General features: G+C 31.9%; 1 protein-coding gene across 1 annotated transcript in view; it reads right to left on the bottom strand.

Annotated features, from left to right (window-relative positions):
* Nucleotides 1-21,154, bottom strand: part of LOC128183252 (uncharacterized) — a 181,761-nt gene that overhangs the window by 39,800 nt on the left and 120,807 nt on the right. The window contains exons 131-161 of the mRNA XM_052852197.1: nucleotides 20,977-21,149; nucleotides 20,563-20,733; nucleotides 20,052-20,258; nucleotides 19,915-19,957; nucleotides 19,666-19,820; nucleotides 19,256-19,465; nucleotides 18,860-19,087; nucleotides 18,697-18,739; nucleotides 18,327-18,487; nucleotides 18,042-18,209; nucleotides 17,654-17,866; nucleotides 17,134-17,176; nucleotides 16,756-16,913; nucleotides 16,467-16,652; nucleotides 15,061-15,276; nucleotides 14,882-14,924; nucleotides 14,562-14,722; nucleotides 13,060-13,239; nucleotides 12,653-12,874; nucleotides 12,535-12,577; nucleotides 12,314-12,453; nucleotides 11,318-11,377; nucleotides 10,712-10,924; nucleotides 9,265-9,499; nucleotides 8,343-8,445; nucleotides 7,247-7,400; nucleotides 6,736-6,959; nucleotides 6,272-6,431; nucleotides 5,213-5,441; nucleotides 3,727-3,940; nucleotides 3,221-3,418 (exon numbers count right to left, since the gene is read on the bottom strand). Coding sequence (XP_052708157.1) covers nucleotides 3,221-3,418; nucleotides 3,727-3,940; nucleotides 5,213-5,441; nucleotides 6,272-6,431; nucleotides 6,736-6,959; nucleotides 7,247-7,400; nucleotides 8,343-8,445; nucleotides 9,265-9,499; nucleotides 10,712-10,924; nucleotides 11,318-11,377; nucleotides 12,314-12,453; nucleotides 12,535-12,577; nucleotides 12,653-12,874; nucleotides 13,060-13,239; nucleotides 14,562-14,722; nucleotides 14,882-14,924; nucleotides 15,061-15,276; nucleotides 16,467-16,652; nucleotides 16,756-16,913; nucleotides 17,134-17,176; nucleotides 17,654-17,866; nucleotides 18,042-18,209; nucleotides 18,327-18,487; nucleotides 18,697-18,739; nucleotides 18,860-19,087; nucleotides 19,256-19,465; nucleotides 19,666-19,820; nucleotides 19,915-19,957; nucleotides 20,052-20,258; nucleotides 20,563-20,733; nucleotides 20,977-21,149 — 4,954 coding nt within the window. The remainder of the gene's footprint in view (nucleotides 1-3,220; nucleotides 3,419-3,726; nucleotides 3,941-5,212; nucleotides 5,442-6,271; nucleotides 6,432-6,735; nucleotides 6,960-7,246; nucleotides 7,401-8,342; nucleotides 8,446-9,264; nucleotides 9,500-10,711; nucleotides 10,925-11,317; nucleotides 11,378-12,313; nucleotides 12,454-12,534; nucleotides 12,578-12,652; nucleotides 12,875-13,059; nucleotides 13,240-14,561; nucleotides 14,723-14,881; nucleotides 14,925-15,060; nucleotides 15,277-16,466; nucleotides 16,653-16,755; nucleotides 16,914-17,133; nucleotides 17,177-17,653; nucleotides 17,867-18,041; nucleotides 18,210-18,326; nucleotides 18,488-18,696; nucleotides 18,740-18,859; nucleotides 19,088-19,255; nucleotides 19,466-19,665; nucleotides 19,821-19,914; nucleotides 19,958-20,051; nucleotides 20,259-20,562; nucleotides 20,734-20,976; nucleotides 21,150-21,154) is intronic.

Genomic DNA, 21,154 nt, shown 5'->3' with positions numbered 1-21,154 from the left:
TAAATGTTTATACTCCACATTCATCCCCCCCCAATCTAACCTGCTTATAAAGTTTCAGTCTTCTTAATACATTCTTACATGTGTACAGTAGCAAATTTTAAATCATTTCTTGATTGCTTTTTCTCTCGTGATTCACATTAACATTTTGGAAATTGCTTAATTCAATTTTTAAGATTTATAAACAAAATGTTATATGCATCACTGCCATGTGTATTCACCTATTTGGGGCAATTGTAAAGTCTCCTAAACAAAGCAGTGACATCATTAGGCTAGGAATTACCCACATGGATCAAACACTACTGTATAACATATGAATAAGATAAAATACATTATTATTTCTAGTTCTAAAATGTCAGGGTGTCTCCAAGGGGGCATAATCTTACAATACAATTTTACGCGCAATGACACAAAGAGCAAAAATAAATTAAACGGTTTAGGGATGAGGATCTCAGATCTCAGAAGTTAACAAAATATACAGTGTATCATATCATTTCCTATTTCATAAAGGGGGGGGTTAAAGACAACACCTGGGGGTCATTAATGTACTTTACACCAGTTGATGCATCATAATGACTTTAGAAGATATTTTGTATTTTCCTGTTTCGTGGGGTCAGAACAGTCCCATAAGGTCATGACCTACATTGTATTTGATGCATTATAATACATTAAGAAAGAAATACTCCTTCCTTCCTATTATTACTCATATAAAAAATATAAGTGTCTACACTTACTTACATATGAAATACACAAATTTAATAAGAAATTGTTTATACAGGGTCAATATGGGGTCAACTCAACAGTGCATGCAGTCTGACAAATGAAAAAAATAACTTTTGCAACTAAAATGACAGAAACTTTACAAATGCGATAGGATAGGTAACGATGATAAGCTTATTTAAATATTAAAAGATGATGATACAGTATGCTGTCAAAGGGAGATTACATTTAGAAAGTGAAAGTAGAACTTATATACATGTGTATGTATGCTGGCAGGAATCCCATGCTGGCATCTTATTATATTGTGCTACTGCTACTACATGTATTATGCTTACCTAAATTGGTCAACATCATAATGATAATCCAATTAAAACACAATAATGAATTCCTTTAGCTGATCTTAACTACCGTAATCCTTTTCTGCATACGGAAAACACATACATGTATGTATGGGTGTTGCTAAAACGCGGAACGGAAAACGGAACGGAATGGAAAATATCATCACGTTTATCCCTTAAAAAGGGTATAGACTGGCCAGAAACGATTTACTTTGTATCTTTTATTTATATCTAATGAATGATTATTAACATGTTGCTATCTTATTAATATTCATATGAATGTCTATCAATTATAGCATTGTATTCATTCGGCTTTAGTTGAGTACGAAACGGAAAAATCAAATGTATACGAATTGTGAAACATTAACATGATTAAACGAGCAAATTAGCTATAACTTTTTACTTATTTCTCTTATATGGTATTGCTGGCATATTAGCGTAACGTACGCAGTTAGTGAAAGCGTTTTATGCGTGTTTTGAGTATTTTTATATTATTTTCAAATATGATGTACATGTATATACTTACATCAAAATTGAATTTTCGGTGTCATTGAGATGGAAGAAAAAAACTGTAGGACTGACGACATTAAAAAATTAAAATACAGTAAACATTAAAATACCCGGTAATTTGTGAAACTAGTAATTTGTGAAACTAGTATTTTTAGCAATGCAATTTTGTTTACGTTTGCATTACAAAGCATGCAGTTGTTTATTCCAGCAGCTATATACATATGATCCGAATAGAGAGCTCTAGACGTTGCCTGGTTTGATTTTCCGATTATATATTGGGACTATAGTCTGTCGATCCCAAAATATTCATGCAGCACATTTTGACGATTTATAATGGAAAATGTTGACATCTTTTCTCCATTTGGAAGTCACTCAGAAGACCTTGCACAATTTTTCAACACCATCATCCGGGTCTGTTAAAATGCAAAACCCCGTAGACTTCTTTATTTTTAGCCGTGTATTTATACCAGCTGATAAGCTAGAGAGGACGTTTTAAAGAAAGAATAATGAGAATGTTTAATGCTTCTAAAAGAGAATCGCTTGAACCCTGAGGTATATATAAATATACAGCAAAAAGTGAATCGAGGATATTTTGGGACAGAATATAGTGGTCAATGCATGTACTGTTAATTTTGAGGAAATAAATATTCTTGAATAAATAATCTAATATTGCTAATCTTTCAAAAAAAATAAAAAAGGTACATAAAGTATATCGTTTTAGCATACTTAACAAATCTATGAGGTAAATAACATTAGATAAGATTTTCCGTTTTCCTTCCGTTCCGTTTTCCGTTCCGCGTTTTAGCAACACCCATGTATGTATACAATCGAAGAGCTGGGTAAAACTTGTACCCGCTAATGAGACATGCAAACCTGTGTTGTGTACGTAACTTCAGACAAAGATCAGTCATTTGTAACATGCATGTATTTTTATGACCTATTCTTCAAATCCACTTGCACTATTTTATTAGGTAAATAACAGCTTTAAGGTGGTGCAGGACACCTGCATATTGTGATGTACATGTATACTTCCTATTGAGATAAACAATAAAGTATGTTGACTATTGATTAAATATTTACCCCCCAAATAATGTTACCTAACATTGAAGCGCAATGAGTTAGAGCGTTTACATGTCTGTAAGAGCACTGGGGTCCAAGGTGTATTTTTGGTAATTTACGAATTTTCATGGGGAGGGGGGGGGTCTGGACCCCTCACTCCCACCCCTTCTCTAAATCTGTGCACACGATGATGTTCATGTAGGCACACAGAAGCAAATCTAAAACCGGCAACCGCCACGGGGAGGGGGCATAATTTAATTTTTAATTTTGTTTGTAATAATTATATAGACCATTATACTTCCTATGACATAAAATGTTAAGATTATTGATTAACTGAAAATTCACTGCAAACAGTTCTACCCCAAATTGCACATAAAGTGCTGCTCATGTCACGATGTGTATTATCATATGGGCAGGGATCTCATCCTTCAGTTATGAAAATTATAATTTTTAAATGTATTACCGGAGTTTGCATGTAGCCTTCATTTTTAATTAAACTGGTATAAAACAGTGTTATTTAGGGGCAAACACATGGTGCGGGTATTACTGTCTAATGACAGCATCTAGTTATCTATGTTTATTAACTGATATCTTACATCATTCATTGCTGTTGAGAAGCCCCCAAATTGTCTTCTAGACATGACATTGGATCCTCCAGGCACTGTACCGATGTCTAAGTGCAGATTGACATTGCTTCTGTCATCCTCTGCCTGAATACTGACAATAAACTCTGGTTCTGTGTGATCTCTTCCTGTCACCTGGGAAATTCCACACGATCCTGCTGGTGTGGTACCCTGTATAAAAACAAAAGAAAAATTACTGTTGAATTATCAAAATTCGTTAGGGCAAAATTTCGTTGATTGTTTAAATTTTACAGGTTTTTGGGGACATTATTACGTGTATTATCTTATTTCTACACAAGGAAATGTAACTTAATAATCCTGTTTTATTGTATCGTGGAGGATTTTATTCGTGGATTAGAGGTACCCACGAATTTCATTAATTTGGAGCCACCACGGAATCAAATTATTCATCATTAATAGAAATTATTATTAAGGTAAGTAACCACAATTAAAATATCGATATGTTAAAAATTTCGTACTCCGTAGCTTTGAAGTTTGGGAGGTGATTCGTCTTCTTCAGCTTTTGTGTTGTCAATCAGCAATTTTCGTATTGTTGCCGTCTGATACTCCCACAGTTTTGCTTTATACAACGTCAATGTCAGTGGAGTTGGAATAAATCCAAGCTTTACCTCCAGCGTTACTACTGCATATAATCTCAGTTTGATTGGAGTAAGTCTTAGAAACATTTGTAACCTTTACAAGAGAAAAAACTCAAATCTTAACAATCACCAAAGTATTTCTGGGGTAGTGCAAAACAGATAAACGCAAATTTTCTAGTTATTCAATTAAAAAAAAAATTGGTATTTTGTTATCTGGATTGAAACCTATAAAAATGGAAAATTACCCCCAAAAAACCCTGAAATATAATGTAAAAAATAGCACTTGTAAGTCATCTTTTAAGACCAAAATTTGCAACACGCTCTAAAAAGAAATTGTTCACTTCGAATGGTAATAAATTTAGCAGTAAGATTGCCATAATATCGTACTTAAAATATGTCAAAATAATGAAAATTCGACCGTGGGTTTTAGATTATTTGAGATTTAAATATATTTGACGGAGAAGAGAATTGATGAAAATCCTAAATGACGTCATCATGTTTGACCCTTGATTTTTAAATATGACCTTGAAATTTAATGGGCATGAAATTTAAACACTGGTAATGGTTACGTCTAAATGTGTCAGGTCTTAACCACATGCTGAACGAAACACAAGTATCACATTTTTAAATAATAGAAGACTAATTTGCACAAAAGTCAAATAAACTGCAATCAAATTTAAGTTTCAGAATAAACAAAATAGGCTTACTGCCGTTGAAGTAATTGATGGGCATGATTTATATTTATTTTTTCAGATAGAGCATTAAAATTAACTTTTATATAATATCAATCCATCATTTTATGTATTTGAAAAAATGTTTCAAATAATTAATTTCACAGGTGTTTGTACGAACTTAACATCAACACAATAACACAAATATGCCATTGACATTGTTGTAGTCATGGCATTTTTAATTTGCAAAATGACATACATTGCTGCAGTATTTTGTTGCTGCAAGACGACTGATTCGCAAGTTTACAAGGGTTAAAACACTCTTATTTATATCAATATTTCCTTTGAAAGTCACAGTTTGAGCAAATATGGGTCAGTATGTTTTAATATACCGCTTATTTTTTTTTTATCTTGGTAGCAATATGTTGATTACAGATCCAAAGTTCCGCATTTTCAACTTAATTTTATTTCCTACTCAAGAAATGGACTTGACCATTCATTTTAATAGTTGTAAATAATTGAAATTGGCTGAAAGATTTAAAAATTAACATTGATAAACATATTTTAACTAATGAGAAAACCAGTGCAGAAGTAATAAAAGTTCTCTTTGAGCGTTAAGGTAAGATACAAGATAAGAAATGTACATTACTTGTTTTACGTTTATAAATCGATTATATTTTTTCCAGTTTACTTACTTAACATCTAGTGGGAATTTATTAAAAGTTATTTCTGCTGTTGTTGGAAATCCAGAATCCATTACATGTCCAACTAGCCTTAGTTTTCCATAAAGGGCTGCATATCCTACACCAAGTTCTCCCCATACTATCACACCTCCATAAGGCTCAACTTCAACGATGGCTTTCATCTCCATTATCTTTGCTCCAACAGCAAACTGTACACCGTAGTAGTAATCCATTCCAAAACCTAAACACAAATATTGAAAAGTATTGACTCATTACAAGGTATTCCTTTCAAATTTGTCTATTAACGAGATGAAGGATAATAAAACATATTTTGGTAAACGGTGACTCACACATTAATGATTTTGAATTTGTTTCTATTATTTTACATCCATCTTTTCTATACAAACAAGTACGAATAAACCGTCCGTTTTAATTGTTTGTAAAACCGCTAAAAAGTTTTTTTTTTAATTTTTCCTTAGTAAATATAGGGTGGTCAACGCTTTCCATCGGATACATTCAATTTGTCTCGCGATTCGTCTCGGAACATTTATGATATTACCCATGCCTGACGTTGAATTTAAATTCTGATATTTCGAACTCGTTTATCAATGAAAAATTTCAAGAAACTCAATACATTTTTTGTTTATACAAATATGTCCCTCCTTGACCTGCATATGTTACCGTCATATTTATTCTGTGTCATTTAATCATTTAATTTTGCTGGTGTCAATTTTTGTAGATTTTTTTCTCCTATTTCGTGGGAATGTTATTTCATGAAGCGTTGATTTTAAGTTCCAGTAGGAAAATTAAATCTTTTATAATTAGTTTGTTTCGAGGATATAAATTCGTGGGTGATGGATACCCACAAAAATCTATCAAAAGTTTTTTTGTTCTAGAAAATTTTGAAATTACATATCAGACCTATTTAACGCGTTTTTCTTATGCACTGTAAGCAATGATGACTTCCATCTGCATAAGACGCAGGTGAACCAGTTGAGGGCGGGTAAAGTTAACACGGCTTAATTAGTAACGCTAAGTTAATATATATATTCAAATTAGTTAAAATCATACTAAAATCTATGATCAGAAGTCCTGCAACTGGAATTGGTATAGAAACTGCAAACAGTTTTCCTTGTTGCCTGGGAAAGCTGAAATCTCCCTTCAGCAAGACATCAAAACTTGTAAATATACTGGCTGCCTCAGAAAATAGCTTGCTAATAAATTCAGAATACTGAAAAAGCATTTGTATGTTCATTTTAATAAAATAAATTATATATATCATATTTATAATCATTTGATTTCATAAAAGTTTGAAGATGTGTAATAGTGGATAGTCTGTTTAAAATTGGCATTCAATCATAAGTATATATTATCAAAATTGTCCACAATGAAATTATCAGTGACAGATCCTTATCTTTATTTTACATCGCGTACGCTTAGCAAAATAATTTCATCATTTTAACATGATATTTATTTCAAATTTTTGAAAAGTTTTATAACATATTTCTAAGTATAATTGGGAATGAGAATATTACCAGAGCTTTTGCCAAGTCTTGTATATCCTTCAAAAGCTCTGTCACTTTTGCAGGATCGATGTTTTTTAAATGTAATAAGGCATCCAGGTCACCAATGGTCATGCATGCTAACATCTTCGCCAACTTCTTTGTCCCTTTTGCAGTTACTCCACTTCCCACAATGTATGTCTGGTATTCTCTTCCAGGCAGATCAATTGAGCTCAGTCTTTGTGCAATAGCTTCAGCTGAAAAACGGTGCATAAAAAAGTTGAATTATTTTGTTCTGAATAAAATGACGGAAATAAATTAAGCTTTGACCTTATAAACATCTCGAACGAGCATCAGTAGATCATAAAGGGAACTGAAGTCTTTTACAATATTTTTCTACAACTAATAATGGATAAAACTGATTATGTATTTCAAGAAACATGTTTGTAAGGTTTTATTAGACAGCTACATAAACCGCAAAACGCGTTAGTATGCTTATTTTTGCCTTTTTTATCATCATAAGACGATATGGCAAAACCCCTACCTCCCTGAACTGTGACTGAACTGACAGTGTTCCCTGTAGTTTTAATGATAAAAGGGTTACCAGACCCTAGAGCCTGCACTTGAGACTTGATTCCAGTTGTTACATCGTTGTTTGAAAGGAGTGTGGCCGCCAAATTGTTTGCTTTTTCAATTTCCTGAAAAAAGTGCACGTTTGTCAAAATTATCTGCAGCGTAAAGACCTTTTAAACACATAATGCTCATTTCAATGGTTTGTTGATGACATTGGTATTCTTGTCCAGAAAAGATTAAAAGTAATACTATACATATATTGCATGATGGTGAGAGAAATATAAAGATTTATTCCCCCAAAGAAAATCACATTTCCCGAGGGCTTTGCCCGAGGGAAATATAATTTTTCTGGGGGAATAAATCTTCATATTTCCCGAACATTTATGCAATAGAAGTTTTATTATACCGAACAACAAATGATTATACAACATACGTCGATTTTTAATAATTTTTCGACTTGTCGAAATCAATAACGTCGTGAGTTTTTTTATTCTGATTGTCTATCTTTGCTTTTATAAATTCGAATCAAAAATAGTAAAATTGATTTTTGTAGCATAAAGAGAATTTAAATAATTAAATATTTTTGATTTCGTCATATTTTTAACACTGTATGCTCCTATTGGCTTTTTCATACCTTTGGCATGAAAAAACCCGAGATTTCCGAAGAGGTGAGACATGATATTTATTCCCTGGGAGACACAACGTTTTGTCGCCCAGTCACGTGATTGTCTAGAACCAATCAAATGTCGCGTTATATAGAATATATCATATTGAGGAATAATGATATAATTTCGTATAGGTGTCATAAAATATTTTGCTAACAACAAAATATTGAGAAGTTTTAACTCATACTGAAATAAATTTAGCTTAGAGAAGAAATCAGGCAATAACTAACGGGGAAAAACTACTTACTGATGAAGACATATTTACACCTTGCTTAGCTAATATAAGTATAGGTCCAAATATTCTAAAACCTTTTTAAATGTCGTCGTATTGAGAGTGCCAAATTGATTAAAGTCGCAGCAGAAATAAGAAATGCATAAGTTGCTTTTGATTGTTAAACTTACATTACTATCCAGCACCCGTTCATAGAATGCATGAAAATCTTCGTTTGGCGCGTTGTTTTTCAGTAGAATCCTGATACTTTCCACAAACTTGTTTGGATCTAATCTGTAATAAGTTAGATATGTAATTTAAAGGAAAACAATGACATGTTAGCATTATTATATAAACCTGAAATAGAGACAAAAATACTTTTTTCTTCTATATATATATGTTGTACTCTGGACATCCTATTTTGACATTTATGTCATATTTTGAATAAATTTTGAATTCTCAGGTAACCACCCTAATCTTTTGGAAAAACCAAAACTGCAGCACATCAGACAACAGTGCCAATCAATCTTGACCAAGGGTAAATCTGACATGATTAAGAAACAATATGAACTTGTTTTGGACTGTGCTGACATTAAATACAACTACTCCCTAAAAATCAAATAAACAATATAGGAATTTTTTTGTCTAGTTCTGTCTATACAATGTAGATTGACAATTGGCTAAACAAACTAGTTGCAAAACAAACCATAATTTGTACCAGAAAAAATTGGGCAAACACAAAACAACCCAAGCAAAAGCAACATATCTTAACTACCTAATCTAATGCTTGAATTAAGGCTTGTAAAGATAATTAAATACACATTGTTTGGAATGCATTACGGGTAGATAATATAAAATTGTTCTTCAAAGCTTAAACAGTTTTCCCCTTTTCTGTCATTCTTATACATCAAAAATGCTAGTCAACATGTTAGTGATGAATATACAATAAATTTTAAAACTTTTCCGTCATTTTTCAATTTCTAATATCAAAAAATTTGAAAAATGTAGGTACAAAAATGTAAAATCAAAAGGTAAATATAAGTTATGGAAAATAATCAAAGGCGGTTAATTTTGATAATCGGTTTGGTAGTTATTATATTATAATAAACATACTTTAAGAGGTCAGCAGTACTTCTTCGCCGCCTCCTTGTGCCATTAACACATCCTGATGGATTTATCCTTGTAGTTGTTATATTCATGATATTGTAAATCAAAGATGACGAACCGCCAGACAATGATTTTGATATTGACAAAGCGACCCCCAAAGCATAATTTGCAGGATTTTTGGCTTTGATGTAGTAGACTTGAAATATCACCGGATCTCCGAATTTCTCTGTGTAATTTGATTCTAAAATCCAATATACGTTCATAAAAAATAGACAATAATTTTTGCAATATTTAATTAAGCGTTTCATTTATCATATTTGTATATGGTTGTTAGAAATTCAAAACAATACTATTGAAGTGTTATATTGCTTTTTGTCTTCTTTCTCATAATTGGTTCTCGATGTCAAAGTTAATTTATCATCAATCAGAAAACAGTTCAAAATTTTCTGCTGGGTATATGCACTACCATCAGAAACACATTTCAACGCATGTCAATAATTTTTAATAAACTTTATCAAACGGAATGGAAATGTTTTCCGCCGAATGAATTATTGTATTTTTCTTATGAACATCAGTTGTTAAATTCACACTCAAACACGCTATTTTTTCAAAAGAGAGAAAATGGTATTCTTTGTAATAATTATGAAGAGTACCTTTGCTAGTATGTCTGATATCGTTAGCCAGAAAGTTATTCAAGAAAGCAACAATTTTATATTTCTATTTTATTTTCTTCGGAAATGAACACCATAAGTACCTGGTGTTTTTTTTGTAAGCAAGGCTGCTTTATCGAAAAGTAAGCCTCTTATTTGAATTTTAGTACTTTTCATGAATGTATTCTTTATCAGTCAAGATGTTTCTAATTATATTTACCTCTTTCTTTTAATCTCATGGAATATTCACTTAACCAAAGAATATCTCCAACTTGGTGAAAGAAGTGTCAATACATTGAAAGAGTTTCTAAAGACTTTGAAATAATGTGACAATTGATTTTCCATATAAGGCATTTAAAAGTTTTCAATTCAAATGAAAGTTTTTATCACTTAAACTGCACACTATATATTTCCGTATGTCTAATATTTGTTGGGTACTTTTCCTCCAGTGTAAGCTAAGAGAACTAACAAACAATATCACAAAACACGAAGTTCGTACAAATTGTTATCCATAATTAACTTTATATTCCTCGGGATATAAACAAAAATGATTTTGAAAATCATAAAACCACTGTATAAGAATTTCTATAATTATTTAATGTTGGTATTAAAAAAATATTTTGCAAACGTAAGTACATCCTTCCATATTTGATTGTGCATCAGCTTGAAACAAAATTATCCCTAATTGATTATCCAGATATGCATATTAATGATATATTTTAATAAATATTATATATTAATCCAGAATACCAAACATTTAGTTTACTTTCATGTTCAAGCTTTAACAATTCCGTAATACTTACTCTCAGTAAGACTTGTCAAGGACTTTTGCACTTTTTTATTCTCTACTTGAAAGATAAAGTAGTTACAGTCCATTCTTGCCATAAAGTAAATTCTTCTACTGCCGAGATCAAACTGGCTCTCAAAACAACATTCTAAGCCACTGCAATCAGGTAGATACCTACAGTCACTCTGGGCCTCTAAAGGAATACCCTCTATCTGTGTGTCATTACATGCTAAAAGAATAAGAAATTAGAGGATATATTGCCAAGGTTATAGTTAAATATATATATTCTTACATGTGGTCAGAGCTATATGATTACAATATTAATAATGATAAAATAATAATTGAACTAAAAAAGGAAGTAGCTGAATAAAAACTTGATTACAATTTTTTAACAATTTCAAATTGATATATACAATGTTTATAAACTTACAAAAAGAACTGAGGGATATATATATATATATATATATATATATATATATATATATATATATATATATATATATAGTCAACAAGGCAATTAAGATAAATATAACATATAAAATCACATTTACAAAACATTCAGGACACTCAACTATCGCAACTAACAACATCAAAATTTAATATTTATTAGATATATAGTTACCATTTACATCAAACGCGAAAGACTGGCACTGTGACTGTTTCCAAAAGTCAAAGCTGATTCCTGTAATCAATCAATTAAAAGAAAGTTCACAAAGATTAAAAACTTTTATATCTATTTCCCTGTTTGGTACCATAAGTTTAACTTTTTAATGCAATGAATGACATTCTTAAGTATCAAAACATTAACATGATATTTTTAAAAAATCATATTCGACTCCAAACCTTCAGCTATCTGGTATTTCTCTACGATTTCGGTATGACTTCAATATATTTTATCCCAATAAATTTTTGCACATAGGGTTCTTATAAGTTTAAGACATGTCTGGATGTTAGGATGCCGTCGATTTTTGCACCTGCTTTGTATGTAATCTCACAAAACAGTCTTTACTTATTCCAACATAAGTTTTTTTTATCATTCTAAGCTAAAATGGGTATTCCCGAAAGAGGAGCCTTTCTGGCTCTTCATTCTAGCTTTTTACATTTATTTACAATGCTTATATTTGCCTTGCAACGATTGTTTTCCGTAGTTTAAAGAAAAATATGAATTTCAACGATCCCCATTCCAATGAACTAAGATAAGACAAAGCTTTTACTTTCTATATTTTTTTAATGGTTGTTAGCCAGTTAGTTTATAACTGAAATCATCAACAGGCATAAAGTGAAAAATGTTACAAGAAACCACATACGAGAGTAACATGCGAAAATATTTCTATTTTCTTATTAAATGTTCAAAATAAATCTACCTTTGTCATTGCATGCTTTTATAAAAAAAACAAATTTGGATTTCAGAAACGTCGTTTTTATTGTTATTTAGTGTTTCTAAAACATTTTTGAAATATTAAATTTGTTAAAATTATTTTCGAAAACTCAAAACCAAAGAGAAGGCAATCCTTAAACATTATTGGCCCTAACATGACCTTAGAATATATTGATTATTTAACATTGATTATTTAACATATCGAAAGACGGTAAAATTCAGTTTCAGGCATATACCGACCTATTTCACTGCAATTCCCGTAGTTTATAGGTAGATCAAAGAATTCAAACACCTCTGTACACACACTTTCTTCAAAACAAAGCTTGACATTTCCATCAGTTTTAAAATTCTTTTCAGTGATCACATTTGTGACATGAAACCTGTTGAATAAAACAAATCTTTAATTTTATGCTTTGAACAACTTAAAAATAAGACTGTTATCATCTGTAAAATCAACAAGCCTGAATTTTATGACTCCATGGATTCCAATTTCTTCTGATGTACCTGAAAAATAAAACTTGTTTAGACTTTTATTCCATTTAAGTTTGAAGTGTCAAGTGAAAATGTAATTAAGCTTACCCCATGTATATGTTAACAAGCTTCGTGTGATCCTTAGGTTATCAATCTCTGCCTCTATCTGGTAACTGCATGTATTCATTGAAAGTACCACTTGGGCATGTCTCTTTACAGGAGCGATGTAAACACAGCATCTAACTCTGTCACATGAAGAGGGGAGGTGACAGAGAACCTGTTCCTTGTTGGTGAGGGTTGGTAGAGTGTAGTTTGGGAAACGGTCACACTCTGTATCGTTAAAAATAAGTGTCATTATTAAGTTTATCAAAGATTACTGAAACTAAACTTACATCGATCTGAAAAAAGTTGTAATCAAGAATTTGAACATATTTTCTTATTGCAGTTATGTGCAGTTATCAAAATTAACTTTGCTTTGGCATAGACATAGACATTAACACTGAATTGTATATAACCATTTATCCATCCATTTGCTCCTGCTGCTCTATAGACCGTGTCAGACAGGGAGCACCTGTCGGTAGTATCCAGGAAGTGGTCCAGTCCCAGCTCCATTAGGAGTTTACTGGCCTGGGGCACAGTAATATCCTTTACACTAGGAATAGATCGGGAGGCCAACCAAGCAATAAGGGAGAAGTCTAATAAAAGAAATCCAGGTATAGTATCAGTATATCGCAAGGAGAAACACTACTTAATCAAAAATATCCCATATATATATATATATATATATATATATATATATATATATATATATATATATATATATATATATATATATATACTTTGAAAGTAACTTCTTGTGACTTAATAACTAGCTACGCATCATTATCGTTTTTCTTGTCTATAGTATCTGACAAGAAAAAAACAGTGCCTTTGGGTTTTTCATTGTATATGCCAAAAAATTAACGCATATTATTATTTATTATTTTATAGAATATAAGTATATTATATTAGTGCTACTGATTTTGAAATGTTAAAAAGAAATTTTTAACCCGTTCTTATAAGTGAATGTATGTATTAAAACTTTACTTGCATATCAGATATTATAATATATTAATCATGTTGTTAGATAAAAATGTGCATGCAATATCTCCAAATCAAATTATTAATTTCGTGTTTGTTATAATAGTATTTTTCAATATCAAAGACATGTTTTATACCCCAAAAATACCAACAGGGGCTGATTTAGAATGGAAACAGATATGTACCCCTGATTCCTCTTCTACACAAATAAATACTTTACATATAATTATGCGTTAATGATTTCTCCCATTTACACAGGGATATTTGTTGCTACCACTCGATTAATTTTGCCAGATAAGCTTAAAATCATTTTTCCATGAACCTCAGTCCCTACCGATAAAAATGCTTAGGAAAGACACGTTGCTAATAGATAATTTTTTCAATTTAATATCAAAGTATGGATGTACTAGTCTCTCGAGAAACCTGGCTGAAAACCACCATTACTCCTCAGGCTTTAACCAAATTTGTCAAAATAACCTTCATAGTTAAAATTCGAAAGTTTTGAAGTTTGTACAGTAGTCAAAGCACCATAATTAAACTTTTAAATGTATACATTTAATAATTTCCTGTTTTATTCTGAATAATTAAAATTTGGTTAAAACATAGTGTATTAGTTATTTATGTGCATTACTATGCTCAGGAACAAGACTGAAGGTATTTTTGTAAGGATACCAGAGTTAATAAACCGTGTTCTATCGTGCAATTTTAAGAACACTTTTGTAAAATACTTTAAATATCTTTTAGAAAATTGTTATGCTGTCATTTACAAATTGAAAACATTAATAAGTATTTTCTGTGATCAATATACTACATTAATTTTCTTTTATGAATTGGGAATTATATATTACACACAATCGTATGAAAATTTTACAATGGTTAATTTACAATTGTGTGTATGATATAATTCCCAATTAAAATATCATGACAATTAACTTACTGGAATTTAAAAAACCATCATTGTAAGAACAGTTTTTCATATCAACTGATGTGCGATTCAAAATGGTTACAACTTGGTCACAGCTGAATGATTCATAACAGGCAGACATTACAACATGAATCTCATATTTCTCTGCAACCGTATTCCGTATGATTGAGTATCTATTGCAAATTATCATACACACATTAGTTATTTTTGATATAATACAGTCATCATATATTTCCATTTAAATTGAATATTGTTTCATAAAAACAATCTTTAAAATCGCAAAGTTCAATAAACTTTAACATAAAGATATAACATAAAGTTAATTAACTTACTTTATTTCGAAAATTCCTTTTAATGAAAATTTATGTTCTGTTCCTGTAATAATGAAATAAAAGAATCATGAATATATAAAGAATGATATATAACAACGGCAAAGAGTATCAAATTACTATTTTGGAATATTTTTAATCATGAGAATTATCGCCAAATGTTTGTCATTTCAAAAACAAACCATAGGACAATTTATGCAGGTAAACTGTCTGTGATATCCTTTCTATTGTCAATGTAAGAAAGTTGGCACATTCATCAAAGTTAAAAGATACTTCAATAGTTCTGTTGTTAAATTTTGCAATTTCCATACAACACGTGACTGCATTGCAGGGATGGTAATGGTTACAAGATATTTCAGATGGTAAGTCTGGAAGTTTCATCGTTGTTGACGTACAATCTTCAATAAAAGAGAAAAAGATAGAAACTAGCAATGGTTAAAAATTCCGCCCCTTACGGGTCATTAAAAATTAAACACGCGAACCTTTTAAGCAACAATAATGCCTGAATTCATAAAAGCATTTGTTCGGCATTTTAGTTTCGATCGCTAATATACTCCCACTGTGGTATACATAGCAGTTGAGAAACTTACGGTCGGTTGCTTTCCGATCGATGCATTCAGGTTGCACATACTTCCAAAGGCATGAATTACACATTGTAGTAAAATGTTTGTAATAAAAAATAAAGGAAACTACAATCAATAAAACACAAAATATATTCATTCTTTGGAAGAATTTTCAAGGTATATTTTTTAAATCCCCGGCAGTACTACAACCAACACAGTAGCTAAACGACAGTAAATCGAACAAAGTTATAACGTTTCCATCGGTTTCTACAAAAACGTTCCGTTTCTAAAATCCATGCGATCATTGACATTGCTCGATCTGCCACTGTGTGTGGTTTGCACATGTTTAATGTCATAACATACACAGGAAAACGGTCTACAATTATTGAGGAAATTTTTAAGCATCTGTGCCTGGATTTAGTTTGTCTTGTTTCATCATTCATTGAATATTCCTTGCTAGTGCAGTGGTTGTCATATTATTTCTGTTTAAAAAGACTAGTGTTTCTACACGTCTTTTCGTCCAAGGTAATGTGTTCGGGTGTATAATATACCTGAATGCGATGAAGCATTAATAGTGCTCTCGGCCTTTTATAGGGGTGTTTAGCGATGAGTAGAACAATAGAAATCAACAACTACGTAATATGGCGGTAGTCGGAAATATAAAAGAAATAATGCGTATTTATGGATTCAGCTTTTAGGTGGTATGGGGTACATGTCGATATTAATATTGATTAAAGTACATTTTAATCGAAAAGCTTTTTCCGCTTTAGACTTTTCAAATTTTACAAAGTTTGATCAAAATTAAATTTAGATTTTATTTAAAAGGTAAAAGTTCTAAAACCCGAGAGATTTTAACTCATGACTTACAGATCCGTAAGTAACAGTTTAACCCATTGCGCTACGGTGTTAGATAACTGATATGGGATGGAAAAATATCAAGAATTATTGATACCTTTTCAATTAGAGCCCTGCAAAAGATATTAAGAACTTACAAAATCCTCTACGATTCTGTATATAAAACATACTTGAAGTCCATCCAATTCCGATGTTAGTTGAGTTATCCCAGGGTACTAGTGTTCTACTACAGGGGGTCTCCTTCATCATGTTAGAAATGCCTCTGTCCTCCAGTAACATATACTGAACATACTCAGGTAAAGAGCCAGACACTTCACTGTCACCCTTTGAACTGAGCCAATTTTGCAAGGAAAAGCCTATTAAATATATGCACATAGTTTATAACTTTTAACAATCTATAAACTACCTAACTTTGGATTTTTTCGCATGAGGCATGTGGTACTGTGAAGTAAAACTCGCCTTGTAGTCCCGATGACCAATCACAAACAGTCTTTGGCAATACAGTTTTATCCAGCACAGTTTCCACTAACATACATGTCCCGTTGCTTTCTAAGCAGACACTGATGGTAAGGTCTATCATATATCCATTTATGTCAACAATCTCTTGCAGATTAACACTATATCAATAAGATCAATATTTTAAACAAAGCATAACAAGCGTGTAAACAGTTTGAGCAACCTATGATTATCACGCACAGATACAAAACGTTTATGTGGATTATTTATCTTGGTTATTTGCAGAAAAATGCCTTTACTTATGATATACAGATGTATTTATGAAAATTAATAAATAACACAAAGACAGTTCATGTTATTTGGACAATACATTATCCTTACTCTGCCTTCAGGAAGCCAACCAGACTAAAGTGATGTACAGTTCCTGCAAATCAGAAAACAACTTTAGATAAAGACACTTTTAATATTCATGTTAGCAAATTGTCATTAACGACAGTTTTCTTTTTCTACTATCTAGCACCACGACTGTCTTTCTCATCATTATTATATTAAAAGTGTTGTAGAAAGTCTTTACGTTTAGAAACCTTACAGTATTCAGATAATTAAGCTAAGTGGTTAATCCACAGGTAAATGTTGAGGTGTGGAAGTGAAGACTACATAACTAAGAGAATATTGAAGCTAAAATGTTTCCATTTGAAATCTAAAGCCTCTCCCCAAATTTTTGCATAAACAAGGTTCGTTGCATGCAAACTTGATAATAAAAGGATGCCGCCTTGAATTGTTTAAAGTTTTTATTCATTGTTTTTATTAAACCGTATATCATATGTAGTTTAAAATGAAATATAAGTAAAGACTATTAAAACCACAAGCTGAATTGTGTAGAATTCAAATGTGTGTTTACCAAACTGAAAGACCAGCAGGTCGACTTTGATGGTGAGCCTCTCAAGTTTGATGAGCATAATCTTTGAGCAGGGATCCACACTAAGCTCCACCTGGAAGGTCCTCCTGATGTCATCAGCTCTAACACAGCATTGTACCTCACTACACAGGTAGGAAATGTGACACACAACTGCCTGACCCGTCAGGTTGGTCAATTCTATATTCTTTGAACAATCTACTCAACACAAAAATTAAATCAAGCATGAAAATACTGTTAATTTACATCCTTATTTTCTTATTAAAAATAAGATATGCTAAAACGATTCATACTTACTTCATAAAAACGTTATCAAATTGTAAAGTTGATGATAAATAAATTCAATTCATTCACATGTTTGTTATGCCCTTACCATTATTCCAACCATCCTCTAAGGACAAGTAAACGTCAGTGTCTTGGCTACAGGAATCGGTGTTTAAGTAGTAAGAAGCCTTCAACTCTTTCATCAATTTAGCAGACTGGTAATCTGAGAGCGGTGTAGTGTAGCCATTTTTGTTCATATAGGCAGAACCTGAGAAGTCTGTATCATAAAATTGATTATAATCACATTAATGTTTTTGAAGTTTTTGCATTCAATCAAAGAAGTAGTGTATAGCAATTAGTGTACTTATTTTATCAACTTTAATCCGTCACTAACTTGAATTTACAAATCCTTCATCCCATTGACAAGGTTGTTTAGGCAGCATTAGTTTGTTGAATATCGTGTGGTTAGCCTCACATCCTGAGGTCTCGGTACAAACACTAAGCATCACTGACACCACATACAGCTTTTCTGCTGGGAGGTCCACTATCTTGTATCTGTTTTAAAAAAAATGGTGGCTTAAAAGGTAAGAGTAAAACTAAGCTATATACATGTACTTTATTGTGACATGTAAAATAATCAATGTCTCATATAAACGAGCTGTTGCATAATATCCGGGACATAAACAAATTAACACGATGGTGATATACATGGTGACAATATTGCTTCATAATTGTATATAATTTTATTTAATGTCATGACTTACAGAAGTTTTATGATTCCAGCTAGATTAAACACTTTATTTTGGCCTACAAAAGCAAAAGTAGATGCAACATGAACAAGAAAACGTATGTTAATGTAATATAAGGTAAAAATAAAACCTGCGTAAATGTATCAATCTAGAACCAAAATATATGTTGGTAGCTTACCATATTCCATTTGATCCAGTGACACAGTGTAGCTGTACTTATCTATTCCAATTCTGAGAGTATACCGACATGGATCAATGGATAAGTAGGCATGGAATGACATGTCAAGGTCAGGGACGTCTACACAACAGTCCACAGCTGTACACAGACTGGGGACGTAGCAGGTGACCTTACTGGCAGAGTCAGGGCTCAGTGGATGGTTCTCTAGGTCCAAGGCCATCGGACATACTAAATCAATAATGTTATGAATATTCTTATATAAAAAGCTGATTGTTGTAGATATTGATGAAATACATGTATATGATTTATTAACATAGAACAACAAAACAAAGATTACAGTAAGGCACTCATTTAAAAATTTCAGATTACGCTAAACATTTCTATTTCGAAACTCACATTGTGGTGTGTGCGAGGCATTCAGATTAAAACCTGTGTTTCTGTAGTTATAAGTGGAAGACGTGTAGAGTCCACTTCCTCTTTGACATTCAGTAGACTCCCTGTACTGTGCAATGTCCAGGTGTTCCAACAGCAGAGCTTTGGTCCAGGTGTTCAATGGAACACCAAACTGAATATCATGTTCTCTTTTCCACTGACTCAGGGAAAACACTTCAAGAATTTCAGAAAAATACATGTATAACTAATTTGCTTACATATATATGAATATGCGTGTTGACGCAGATATTTTAGATGGATTTCAAATTTTCTTCATAAATTGCATTTCCATACAAATGTTCGTAAGAATAAGCAAACTATCCCTGTCAAATAAAATGCAACTGTTTATGGTACATGTCATTCTATTGACTCACCTTGGTTCTGGTCCCAGGGACAGATCTTTTTGGGTAGAAGAGTTTCTTTATACACTGTGATCGTCTTGGAACAATCTTCATTCGACTCAAAGCAGAAACTTGCATTCATGTTCACAAGGTATAGTCTCTCTCCATAAAAGTCCTCAATTGCAAAACTGTGTCAAAGATATTTTTTTAAAAATAACCTCAAAATTTTGTCCAAACTGGCCAGTACATTTTAGAACCTACATTCCAACAAACGGAACTTACTCTAATCTGACGATTCCTCCAAGCCAAAGATGTTCAACTTTTCCTACAACGACAGTGAAATGGATGGATATTATTTTATATGTTTTAAAAAATTAAAATTAAAAACTTTGAAATACTACTTATAGCCATGCACTCACCGAACTGGTAATCTACCAAAGAGATTTCCCTCTCTAGTTTATCTATGCCTGCATTCAGAACTTTACTACATGGGTCTATGTTGAGGAAGATTCTGAAGTTATGTCTGATAAAGTCTACATTAAAGCAGCACTGGGAGGATGTACAGTCTTCTGACAAATGACACAGACCTCCAGAGATGCTTGGTCTAGAGACGGTCTTGGTGCAAACTGTTCATTAATCAAAGGTATAATTTATACATTTTTAAATGAATCAAAATTTGATTAAAAGTAATTTACCAACTGTTTATATAAAAAGGCTTTCTTATTTATATCAACTTCCCATAAGAAAACACACTAGTCTAGAAATAGTACAAATTTCACACTAAATTCTTTCTAATAGATGCATTAAGTGTCAAAAAAGGATGAAAATCAAGACACAAACACAAATTGTAATATTTATGTATCTTCTTGTTTATTATTGGCCTGGTGGTATTTCATATATCATTTTATGTAACAGTGTACATATACTTACAGGAGGTCCATCCAGAGTTGGCAGTCAGACTTGTCAAGCTACACATAGATGCATCAAAATACTGGGATATTGCAAGTTCATCCAGCATCTGAGTACGTTTGTAGTCATTATTAATCAGTTCTGTGGCATTTTGGAGATCATTTCTGGTAAGCCAGGACTTCAGTGAAAAATCTGAATTTGACATCCATTTGATTATATTTGCATTAATGAAAATAGCTAAATAATCATCTTTAACAGAGAACTTTATCTAATATCGTCACAAAACTTAATTTCAAATGTTAAATATTTTGTTTGAAGTTGTTCACCTTGAGTATGTAATGATATTATCATGACCATTTTATTACAGAAGGCATTCAATCTTGTGACATAAATATTGTTGTATCAAAGTCTCTGTCTGTATTGTCTAGTGCTTACTTTGGATGCGGTAACTCTGATCCCAGGAGCACTGAGCCTTAGGAATGACTGCCTTGTTAAACACATTAAATGTTGCTGATGGACTACATTGAGGGTTTGTAGATTCATAACAATCCATTACATCCAGGGTCAGAAGATACTTGTCTTCCTCTGGCAGATCATATACCTTGTATCTGAC

This window comes from Crassostrea angulata, chromosome 5 (genome assembly GCF_025612915.1).
Source record: "Crassostrea angulata isolate pt1a10 chromosome 5, ASM2561291v2, whole genome shotgun sequence".
In the NCBI taxonomy this organism is placed as follows: Eukaryota; Metazoa; Mollusca; class Bivalvia; order Ostreida; family Ostreidae; genus Magallana; species Magallana angulata.
This window is presented reverse-complemented; position numbering and strand designations above follow the sequence as displayed.